Here is a 12,545-nt window from a genome sequence, read left to right as displayed (position 1 = left end):
TATTGCCAACTATTCTCATAATCGATTATTATTCATTTAATCAATTAGTTGTTGCAGTCCTAAACTCCAGGCAGACAGCTAAGTACATACATGCTAAACGCATACGGAAACTGTTTTAACACATCTTTCAGTCCACATTCACACTGAGCTACATCAAGCACAGCTTTTTCAACGCTGATTAGAGCTGAGCGACATTGAGCTACAGTGCACATTTTGTCGTACTACGTAGCTCTTCTTTTGGCAGTCTATCAAAGCCAATTGGGGCCAAATCGCACAAAAGCCGCTGGAGAAATAGGTCATGTTAAGGGCCGGGGCACACCTGGGCAACACCTCACCGAGCGGCAATTGTGCATGATTCCGCACTGATTGCTGCGCCGCGGTCACGGAATCGCCCAGCACAGACTGTCGCGCTGTGGGTGCCATTATTTTCTAATGACACCCCAGTCGCGCCGGGCGGATCGCGTGTTTCCAGCCGAGCATCATAACACTAAAATAGCCGCGCGCCGAGTATTGCTAAAAAAAGGTTAATTTTATGCGATTGCCGCACAGATGTCACCCCATTGAAATCAATGGGGCCGCGCGGCAATGGCTGTCTGCATTAAGCAGGACCGCGCGATCCCGGATCGCTGAGGTCTGCACCGGGCCTCAAGCGACAAGCTTGAGCTGCAAGCTACTGGCGACATTGAGCTCCATTGAAATGCTTTGGACGTGCTACATTGAGCTATTTTTGAGCGGAAATCGCGCTACAAATGGCTCAGTGTGAATGGGGTCTCAAATCAGAACCTCACTTTTATTTCAAAGAAGGTCAAACAGTATTCAACAACAAACAAAACAACAAGGGCATTTGGTCTCCCTGGCTGACCGTGGGTCCTCAGCTAATAAAAGGAAGACATCACGGAAAACCCTGGAGTGATAGTTTAGCTACACAAAAGTGTTCTCAAGTACAGAGGTCACTGTCTCTGGGTAGGAGACACCATTCCTTTGATGAAGGCTAGCACAAACCTTACTGTGTCCTTTGCTCTTCCTTTTAAACCCTGAGATAGCGAATACTCCCATACTAATTTGTCATGGTAAGGAAGCGGACATCACATAGGTATGATCTGGAGCCTTACTGTGCCCACTGTACAGCACTTTCTGCAATTTAATACTATTTTTTTTGTTTTGACTCCAAAACTTGTTTACCGCAGTGAGCCTTGGTGGTACAATTTTGCAAGAAAATTCAGAGTAATAATATGGCCGACAGTACCCTTGAGTGCTGGTGTTTGCATCCCAAAAAACACTATAAAAAATATCAGAGCTTGCATTACATTTAGAATGAGGCTGTAAATATGTTACCTTTGCATCTGTATACACTGAGACCAGCCCATGGTTGATGTTTACTAGGACAGACAGGTAACTCTGCGAGTGTTTACTCTGACACTCCAGCTTCTTTCGTCTGCGACAGTGATAGTTCGAGTCCAGGATATATTCATATTGTAGGGTCTCCTCTTCTGAGCCGCTGTCATCTTCTGTGGGGATATGGCCAACGGTAGTTCAAAGACTCCCATAAATTACGCAAAATATATTATTTAAAGTGAACCTCCCCAATCCCCAATTGTTTAACTATATAGGTACCTTCATAATTGAACACAACAGCTGTTTTAAAAAACACACATTCTATCCCCAAAACACACAGCTTATGCAGATTAAATAGGGCTGTTACTAATATGCAAATGGTGACTTTTCTCAAATGTCATCAAATAGGCCCTCATTTCCAACTTTAACCACTCCGCCTGGCCAGTGATGTATACAAAGAGCATTGACACATGACTGCCACAAGAAGGGAAGAGGTGTCTTTGACGTGCACACTGCGATTGACAGCCTGGCTTCACACACGGGGTACAACTGGGGGAACAATGGGTCTGTAGATACTGAAACAGAGGTTTTGTTCACAGATTAAAGCACTGGTAGTTGTATCAGTTAAATATTTGGGATCTCTGAACTGTATATGAACACTGAGTAAAGCTATTAGTTCAGATAGATGGATGTATGGTTTGTATGGGCCTGAAAAAAGAGAGAAAAAAGGCTGACCCATAAAACATTGCCTGTGTCATGCTAGGCTGGACCAATATTAAAGCCAAATTCCATCTACATTTTTGTTTTGTATTCAACAGAAAATAGAAAATATGGTAAGGTTTAAAAAAGGTTTTAAATATTGTCCCTGTTGAAGAGATTTACCCTCGCTTCCTGTTCTGTCCAACACCACTCACTTCCTGTTTTGTCTAATGTCCATCAACTGAGCAGAAAGTGAGGAGAAAGCCACTAAATGTGGACAGGGCAATACAAAAGTTGAAAAAAAAGTTTAAACCCTTCTGCACTCTATTCCAAAAACAGCAAAAAACATTTATAAAAAGTAACTGATACAGAAAATAGATATATCTGTAAGTTTCTTTTTATTTGGACTAGATTATGTTTATACAAAGATTTGGAAAAGCACAGACTAATTGTGGACCTAATGAAACGTGTATATTGGGTAGTATACAGCACTGTTGTTGAGGGGGGTGTTAGGTTATTGGTGACAGTTTATGTACTCTTTGGGGGGGGGAATTTATCAAGACTGGAGCAGACAAAATCTGGAGCAGTTGCCCATGGCAACCAATCAGCTTCTCTCTTCAGTTTGTTCAGTTAAGATTTTATGAAAGAGAGAAGATGATTGGTTGAAATGCACAGCTGCTCCAGATTTTGTCTGCTCCAGTTTTGATAAATTCCCCCTTTTGTGTTTTATGTAAACTATGCAATGACTGTGCCCCTGTCTGGCTGTCACTGGACCAGGTGATTTTTTTTAGCTCTTGTTATATTGCCTTTATTTTAATGAAAATTTCAATAAAAATAATCCTTAAATAAAAGATATAATATAGTCAAAAACCATCCTAATTTTCCTTAAAATGAATAACCCAAAGCGGCACCTGCACTCACCATAATGGGTGGATTTGAAGCCACAGTTGGCATCTTTACTGAAGGTGTTAATCAGCTGGCTGGCGACAGAGAGGCCGATTCCATAGGACAGGTTTTCAAATGTTGCCACCATAAAGAATGTTCAAAAGGTACAGCATACCAAGACATATTAGACAATTGTGAGCTTCCAACCTTATGGCAACAGCATGGTGAAGACTCTTTCCTGTTCCAGCATGACTCTGACCCTGTGCACAAAGCCAACTTCATAAAGACATGATCTGATGAGCTTGGTGCAAAGGAACGCCAATGGCCTGAAGAGAGCCCTGACTTCAACACTACTGAACACAGGTGAGATGAATTGTTGGAACTCCAATTGGGAGCCAAAGTCATCCCTTTTTTGGGCTAAATGGGCACAAATTCCCAAAGACACACTATAAAAGTCTTCTGGAAACCCTTTCCCAAAAGAGTGGAGGCTGTTCTAACCACAATGGGGGGGGAGGGGGGGACACACCATCTCCATGGTCTTGGAATGGTGTGATGGTTTACAAAGTTTGGCCCTATAATGAATATAACTGCTACACATGCAGTTTTGTAATTTAATGGTTTCAAAAAATTAACTCTGTTCAAATGGTGTACAAAATGCCCCAGAAATGTAATTTACAATTTGTGTGATTTGCTTACCCCCTTTTCTAAGAAGCGCTCCTAGGAGCACTTAGATACAAGACAGATTTCAGCCATCGCCTGCAATTGGAGTTTAATCTTTGGAGGGATACTCCTTAAGGCTCATTTATTTCTTAAGGGATGTAGACACTGCAGTATTCTGGTTACAACTCTGAGATTGCTCAGATGCTTATAATGAAGGCAGATTCTCAAATTTAGAAATCAATCCAAGAAAAGAAACTAGCAGAAGTTGCTTCAGCAGATCCAGAGCAAATATTTAAGGTTGGGGCTTTTTGGGTGTTCATAACCACAGTGAATAAGATATTTAAATGTATAAAAAAAAAAGAAGATTGGTTGATTGGACCATTATACATATATTCACGATATGCAATCAATGTGGAATATGTATACATGTTCAATGTATTTATTGAAACTGTAATAGGTCCAGGAGGTACTTTATACACCATATGGGACAAACGTACTGGCTTCTTGTACACACAGAGACGACATGTATGATGTTTTAAAGATTTTATTTAACTAATTCAATACATTGTATTTTTTATACATTTAAATATTTTAATTACTGTGGTTATGAACACCCAAAAAGCCCCAACCTTAAATATTTGCTCTTGATCTAGTGTATGCATATTGGGGGTGAGGTGTTATATGGAGAGGGGATCTAATGCGTTCTGTGACAATTAGAAGTTTCTTTAGAACAAAGCAAGGTATGAATCTATAGTCATCTGCTAAAATCCATGCAATGTAAACAGATCACCTAGGTACATAGAGGTTGTTTTTTCTGTCATCAAAACTGGAGTTGCATAGATTAGACCAGCTAACCCCCATGAGAACTGTCCAGACCACGCAGAAGACAATGGAAGAAGAGGTAAGAGAACCACACATCATAAGAAGGACCATACACAGTCCAACTATCTAGGCAGCCTGTGCCTGGGTACCTGCAGGCTTTACTCACCTGTTATATAATTTCTCATAGAAGACTTTGTTTGGTAGCATTAAGTAAACACTGGGCAGGGTCAGCTCTAGGACAAAGTGGGAATTGCTAATGGCTTTTTCCTGGAACTCCGTCATTTCTATGGTGTCTCCAGGCATTACCATCTAAAAAATCAGAATGATAGATAAATTACAACAGGAATACACAGCGCTCCCCAAAACCATAACTTGTCATATGTAAAGATGAAAGATTAACAAGCAGAACATTTAACCTAAAACTGAATTACCTATAGACCAATCTGTTTTTCTGCAGCAGCTAGTTGGATTTTAACTTTTATTTTCCAACCATTTTAAACCACTTTGTGTGCACATATTGCCTTTGTACAGTAATTACCTTGTAAAAGCAGCAGTGACACCATCAATGTGCTGCACACTTAGCCTGGGCAGAGAATGGGAGTGGTTGGGTAGTTTAGCAAAAGACACTGGCCAGGGCTGACACAACTCAGTCCACACACATGATATGTGTTGTCAGATACAATAGGACTTAGGCTCTGTTCACACCTAGGCGTATTGAATATGCGCGTTTGTCGCTCGTTTCGTGACGAGCGTTTTTACCGCGATTTGCTGTAAAAAAAAAAACGTGCGACAAACGCACGTTTCCGAGGGCTACTTTGCTGTATCCCAATGGAAACGCGTGACAAAAACGCCGCAAAGAAGCTCATGTACCTTTTCAGGCGTAGGCCGTTTTTTGCGCGTTCAGACGGGCTGAAATACAGAAGGTGTGAACCATACTCATAGAAAACAATGGGATTTTCATGTTTGAGCGTTTTGTAGAGCGTTCGTAGAGCGTTGAACGCGCTACAAAGCGTACAGGTGTGAACCAGGCCTTAAGACTCGAGTCTTAACTTGCAGGGTCTTTAAAGGGACAAAACATAGGGAAATGTGCATATACTGCATGTGTATGTATATGTGTTAGCTGGTGAGATCTATCTATCTTTTAGCACACATTTTATTTCGGTAACTTACCACGGGTAACATTTATAGTCACTGTTGTACCGATTATTATCTATGTGTCTTGAAACAACCTCCTTAAAAGCACAGAAACACACAAGGGATCCCGCACATCCCAATGGCAGCTGAGAAACCCCATGCGTCGCTGCATCAAATCGGTCAAGCAAAACAAACGACAAACGCACTCAACAATTTGTCACCAGTTATACAGTAAGGTGCCCCCATGTGCTCCAAGATGGAAACTCTCATAGTTTAGAGTTAGGACAGCACTATAAGAGGTGCCTTGGCGTGGCTTTCACATCCTCTGCAGAAGACGTGTATCCAAACCTCTGTTATTATCCTTAGTGGTGAGACAAGTTGCTTTACATGCTGGTTTGTGAGTGTGCCATGATGCCTTTCTACTGTTTTACTGTTCAAAGCCCATTTCGTGTGCACCTTACTGTATAACTGGTGACAAGTTGTTGAGTGCGTTTGTAGTTTGTTTTGCTTGAAACAACCTTACTCTCTCACATACCTCTTCATTCTCAAACATGACCCAACGGGAGGAGAAGGGTGATGGCTCGGGACGTTTGAAGTCGCAGACATCTTTTAGTGAGTGAGAGGCCCCTTCATCATCTTCCTGAAACTGTCCGTCATCATCCTCCTCTGCAGCTACTCGCTCCAGAATAGAATGCATGGCTACGGGATTGATTTTCAACACAATTCTTGAGGGAAAGTAAAAAAAGAACATATTATACTAATGGTAAAATCGCACTAACATATGATCAACACCAAGGATTTAGACCCCATTCACACTGAGCGACATGGACATTGAGCGACGTATCGCACGACTTCTTCCTATTGGGCTGTATGCAATCAGTAGCAATATCGCTCAAAATCGCTCTAAAAAAGGGTCATGTAGGAGCGACAAGCTACCAGCGACGAGCTACAAGCGATATTGAGCGACGAGATGTGAACAGCTACATTGAAATGTATTGGTGAAGCTACATAAAGCGATATAGCGCGGAAATATGAGCGATATCGCTGCAAAAATCGCGCGATAAATCGCTCAATGTGAACAGGGCCTTAGAGAAATACTAAAGGCTCAGCATTTTTCACCTTAATGCATTCTCTGCATTAAAGTGACATTAAACTCTCAGATTTTTTAACATAAAACAATACTGTAATGTGCGCCTTACTGTAATCCATGGTTGTTTCCCTTCTCTTTGCTGCTCTTCCTTTTAAATCGGTATCTGTGCTCATGCTCTGCAGCAGACTGCCTTGTCTCAGGAATGGATACACAGTGTCTGTGTATAGGTTTGTATAGGCTTGTAACCTGAGCCAGCGCTACAGGAAGAGGCCCTGAGCTGAAAAGGGAAGTTCTCCAGAAGCATGAGAAGACATGAGGATTTAAAAGGAAGAGCAGCAAAGAGAAGGGAAACAACCATGGATTACAGTAAGACACACATTACAGTATTGTTTTATGTTAAAAAATCTGAGGGTTTAATGTCACTTTAAGCTAATAACACTCCAGTACCTTTACATGCCCCCACCTCCAAAAACTTACCTTTCATCCGTGTTCACTGCTGCAGCTCCAAGACAGTCTGTGCTGCTTTCCTGAAGTTCCAGGATGTATATGAGGGATCCCGAAGTCAGGGAGGACAGGGCAGCAATGGGCTGCTGCAGCTGCCTGTCACATTACTATGAGGAGGGAGGAGGGAGGAGGCTGGAGCATGGGCACAGCTTGCCAAGTGCTGTGTGTTTCAGTGGCTCACACAGCTCAGCTCTGATGGAGCAAAGCTGCAAACGCGCATGCATGGGTGTCTCCTTTGCAACCTGCTAGGCAAAGAAGGGACCTGTAAATAGGAGGCGAGGGGGCTGCGGTCTGAGAGCTGAAGAAAATAAAATTAAATGGGGCAGTGTAAAAAGTAAAAAAGCTTAAGTAACTCCTGATTTCCTGTGCTGAATAAAAAAGCCAAGGGTTTAATATGAGTTTACCTATAGATATTGCAGGACATTCCTGTACAACAGAGATAAGACTGGTAGGGGGAAAAAACATCAAAGCAGCATAAGGGGCCAATCAGTTGTTCTGCAGAGCAAGGAACATGCTGGAGGGAAGAGAGAGAAGAATGACCAAGAGATAAGCTCATCAGTGCACTGCTTCTCCTGTGACTGTCCAGTCACAGGGTGGGGGTAGGAAGGAGACCCGTAAGCACTGTGAAACTGCAGCAAAAGAAGAAACAGGTCTTCCGCCCGGCCAGACAGGGCTGTGATGTGTATATAACAAAAAGATATAAACCTTGGCCAATCAAAATTGTCGGATGTTGTCATATCCCCATCTAAATCATTGCTTTTCTTGACCACCTTTAGGAACTGGATCTCTGGTCCATTACTTTCTTCCTGGAAGGCAGCTGCAGAAGATACAAAATATAGAAAGAATAGTATATTCCCTTCTTGCTGGCTGTTAAAAATGAGGTTGATCACATAAATTAAAGGGGTGTTCACAAAGTCCATAAGCCATGCACAGTACGTTTGCTAGTCTTCAATCTGACCCTTGCGTAACTGTGGATCCCACTGAATCCTAGGCTTTGTCTGTACACAGGGTATAGGGTTCTCTCAAAGCCAAGAATTAGTCCCATCTCCACCTGGCACAAAACGCCCACCCTTGATATTAAACTGTCTGATGGCAAAGCTATTACTGACCGATAAGGTTTTGCCATTTGACGGTTGGATGTTAGTGGGTTTCCTATGCTTTGGTCACACACTCAGTATAAATAGCATTCATGTTAAGACTTATTCTCCCAGAAAATGCCACAAAGTTAGTTTCTGGATACAACAGGATCCTATAAGAGCAGGGAAGGGCAGAGAAGTTACCGCGAGCTACAGCTCGCGGTATACTGAGCCTAGGGTGACGGGAGGACGCTAGTTTGTGTCCTCTCATTACCCTAAGGAGAACTATGGGGAAAAGCCTTAACCCCATAGTTCTCCTTTAACAGTCCAGAAAATAAAAGAACAAAATGCATAATAGCTCACATTAAGGTTGCCACCTTTTCTTCAAGTGAAACCCGAACACTCAAGCGTGGTGTGCGGCAATAATTTTATTTTTTTGAGAATATAGAGGAGAGAGTGAGGAAAGGAAGCCAGGAGAAAGAGCAAGAAGGGACAGCCAGGGGAGGGAGTAAGGAGACAATGTATAGAGGACTACAAATCCCAGCAATATACTATACAACAATACAAAATAATATGAAGCTACATATTCTGTGTTATTCCGGGGTGGTGCCCTGATGTCTCCAGGGTATCAGGTGGCCTGTGCAGGCTCTCAGGTGGGCTATGTGGGCTCTCCACCGGGACCAGGAGGCAGTGCTGTGACAGTTCACAAACTATCGAGGCACTGTCTGTTCAACAAAGACTCACACACAAGTGCTGGCCCTGATTAACCCCTCAAGCCACGTACCTGTAGCCACACAGACAGCAGCACGCTCTGCCGGGATTGTGCCCACAAAGCAGAGGGTTCATGCATTCATCCCCAGGACCCCGGGGTTGCCCCTGTCTGCCTGAAAATTTGCGACATCATATGTCGGGGGCTAAGCTGGCCTGAAAACCAGACACAAGATGTCAAACCCGAACGGTCTGGCTGAATCCCGGACAGGTGGCAACCCTAGCTCACACACCTATTCCTGAAATAAAGGGAGCACTGTTATAGGGTGGCCATTCAGATTCCTACAAATGCCCATTCTTGACTGGTTCTCTTTAAAGCATGGCTTACATACTATAGCTGTCTACACTTGCACCATCATTGACTTCTGTACTGTACATACCTGCTAGCTCTTTAAAAGTAAACTCCAGTTTCAATTGCTCTGGGGAAGAACCGCCAAGGACCTCAGTCTTAAATTCAGCATCGGAGAACCTCAGGTGCAGGATCTCTTTTTGCAGTGACTTCTTGAACCAAGGCCCCCGCTCCTGGTCCGAACGCAGGTCCGGAATGGGGAACCGCACTGCAAGGTGGAGAGATGGAGCAGAGACTAGCACAGAGGTCCGCGTGGTCACTGGGGATCGGGAATCATCCAAGAGCACCTCTGGAAAGTCTTTGTGCTGAGAGGAATATAGAGAAAACAGTTCATGAATATAATGTGTAAAAGTATAGAACAATGCAATATTAACATGAACCAAAATCAAAACTGACCAGACTAATGTGTTTGTTGTAGGAGGTGAACAAGTGCGAGGTCATCATTTCCACAGTGCCCAGTTTCTGTACCTGGAGCAAGGAGTTCAGTCTATCTACAATGGTGACGTCCAGCTCACACGAGGCGGAAGTCAATTGGATTTGAAGCTCTGATCTCTGTGGAGCTGAACCTAGCCGCCCAGAACTGGCCTGAAGACGGGAAAGAAAAAAAAAAACCTTATAAAAGCCATCAAAATGGAAAATATAGAATGAAAAGTGAAAGAATCAAACTTGGTGATGCTGTTGGCTGTCAGAGCAGCACTCTGAAAGAGCCTTCCTATACATGTTATAAGATTCATTTTAACCATTTCATCCCAATCCAGTATGTTAGCTAGTATTTTATTCTACAACTACAAGCCATGATGAAGGCAGACTGGCGAGTCCCCCAAAACACATTGGATACTTCAGTGCCTCTCACTCAGGCAAATGAAAATCAACTGGACCTATTAAACTTAGTTGGCGCTATCCCCTCTTGGCTGCCTTTTTGGAGGTTTCCCAGAGACAGGAAGAGGGGGAAAAGTTATCCAATGAGATCACAGACAAAAATAAAATCCAGACAGAAATGTTAACTCTTCTCCACTCTATCCAAAAATAAACAAAATTACCTAGGGTTCCCCTTTAAAAAACGCCATGATTCTTAAAAGGTAATCCTAGCAGTGGGGCTACGCCTGCACTGCAAGAGTTAACTGCTCATATTTCTCTAGGGGACGGAATAAAGAAGAAATACTCAAACGATCCTCCATCCCATGGCATTGACCGCTCGCCTCTCCAGCCCTCCTCTCCATTTGTGGTATGTTCCTCGGCATCCTCTTGTCTAATAGACTTGTATCAGACATGATGACGTCACAGGTCTTTAGACTGCTGGACCCGCGGGAGAAGAGGCGGCGGGGACCAATGTAGCAGCCAGGCAGGCCCAAGAATTGGGTAAGCATTTCTTCATTTTCACTCCCTAGACAAGTTAACCCTTGCAGTGCGAGGTAGCCCCACTGAAAGAGTTAACTTTTCAAAATCCTGGAGTTCCGCTTTCAACAAATCATTCAATATTTGTCTTACTAGCAAATATCTGGTTGTGTATGGCAAAGTGTAAATCCCCTACTCTGTACACACCAAATGCATCAACTCACCTGAGCTCCTCTGTTCTCTGAATGCTTATAGTGCAGGTGAACACATGGAGATGATCTGCTGTCCCCATCCTTTTCTAGGTCAAATTTCAGTAGCTTCACACAAATAAAAAAGGAAGGAACAAACAGGTCAAATAAACTATTAACGTTGTTTTACTGAATCTGTATCGACATCCTTCCAGGTTACCTCTGTGTAGTGAGGTGGAACAGACGGAGAATCGCTGGGGTAAAGGCACTCTAGGAGCTCGGTCTGCCCAATACACACGTCAGTGCTGAAACTCCGAGCACCGGACCTCTGACGCTGTTCATGGGAAATTTTAAGTTGAGTCCCTAGGAACCTTTCGAGAAAAAAAAAAAAGAAAATTAGTTTAAAGTAAATGGATATAATACCTTGATATATACTCTGGGTACAACATTGTTAAAGCATCCAATCTTTAAAATGTATTGAAAACCAAAAAATAAAATGTAAAAAATTGCAGCATACCTTAGATGTGGCGGCTGCATCAGTTCTAATTTTTTAGGCCAAGAACTTTTTGTTCAGGGTCAAGAACATTTCCATTAGAGCCGAATAGAAATCCGGCATCTTTGCAACTTCTTGTGTACTGATTTAAATGCGTCTCCTCCAAAAGATACGGTACAGTGAGCATTGTCACCATTAGACAGGAAATATGTTACTGGCCAGGGCACCAGGTTACAACAAGAAAGCGCCTTTAAAAGAAAACTAATGCAGCCACCGCATCGAAGAACTGGTAAGATTTGTTCATCATCTTTAAGTGACAATAAATTCAATTAAAACCTTAAAAATGCAGTCAAGTGCCTTAACTATTATCAAAAATGTATCTTATTTGTGAATCACTCAAATCATCTCTGAATTGGTGCTGACACTGTCCTTCCTTCATTATGGAGGGTGGCTACTTGTGTTCCCCATGGTCCCTGTGTGTGTTGTAAAGTAGTCACCGCTCCAAGCACACTCCCGGGATGGACTACAATCTCAATACGAATTAGAAAACTAAACATGAAAATTGTAGTCCATCACAGGGGTGAGCTTGGAGCGGTGACTACTTTACAACACACACAGGGACCATGGGGAACAAAAGTAGCCCCCCTCCAGAAGGAAGGACAGTGTCAGCACCAATTCAGAGATAATTGGAGGATCTAGAGCCGAGTGATACACAAATAAGTCCAGTATTGTTAACAGTTAAAGGTATTTGAATGTTTTTTTTTTTAATATATAACTCCTGAGTTTAGCGTCACTTTAAAAGGAAGCTATAATTGTTTTGGGTCAGTGTCATTTTCTTTTTTGTTAATATATATATATATATAACACACTTTGGTTTAACAAAAAAACAAAACAATCCACTACAATGGTCTCTTAGAGCACAATGGGTTATCTAAAGAGACAGCAGAAGTGGATTGCCTTTAAGCCTACTTTTTCTGATTGAAATATCGCACTAAAGGTCCTATTTATAATGGAGAGTCGATGTAGGAATCAGCACTCCGCTGGACACTACAGTGTTTACACCACACTGCTCTTGCATTTTGTAAGCTATCCATCAAATACAGGCCACATAATACTGCATAGAGCACTCTATGATTGAACTGGAGGCTGGTCACATGACTAACAAGTCATATGACTGGGCTCTCTTTCTCCAGGCCCCCCCCCCCCC

The 12,545-nt window shown here is 42.7% G+C and overlaps 1 protein-coding gene across 1 annotated transcript in view; it reads right to left on the bottom strand.

Annotated features, from left to right (window-relative positions):
* The window catches only part of ATG2B (autophagy related 2B), a 55,925-nt gene that overhangs the window by 29,324 nt on the left and 14,056 nt on the right, over window positions 1-12,545 (bottom strand). Inside the window, exons 12-20 of the mRNA XM_018558360.1 lie at window positions 11,066-11,216; window positions 10,882-10,974; window positions 9,719-9,907; window positions 9,354-9,627; window positions 7,835-7,946; window positions 6,071-6,260; window positions 4,568-4,710; window positions 2,956-3,068; window positions 1,336-1,508 (exon numbers count right to left, since the gene is read on the bottom strand). Of these exons, the coding sequence (XP_018413862.1) occupies window positions 1,336-1,508; window positions 2,956-3,068; window positions 4,568-4,710; window positions 6,071-6,260; window positions 7,835-7,946; window positions 9,354-9,627; window positions 9,719-9,907; window positions 10,882-10,974; window positions 11,066-11,216 (1,438 nt within the window). The remainder of the gene's footprint in view (window positions 1-1,335; window positions 1,509-2,955; window positions 3,069-4,567; window positions 4,711-6,070; window positions 6,261-7,834; window positions 7,947-9,353; window positions 9,628-9,718; window positions 9,908-10,881; window positions 10,975-11,065; window positions 11,217-12,545) is intronic.

The sequence above is a fragment of the Nanorana parkeri genome, unplaced genomic scaffold (genome assembly GCF_000935625.1).
Source record: "Nanorana parkeri isolate BGI_ZX_2015 unplaced genomic scaffold, ASM93562v1 scaffold335, whole genome shotgun sequence".
Classification (NCBI taxonomy): domain Eukaryota; kingdom Metazoa; phylum Chordata; class Amphibia; order Anura; family Dicroglossidae; genus Nanorana; species Nanorana parkeri.
The sequence above is the reverse complement of the archived record's forward strand: the minus strand, read 5'-3'. Positions and strand labels throughout refer to the sequence as shown.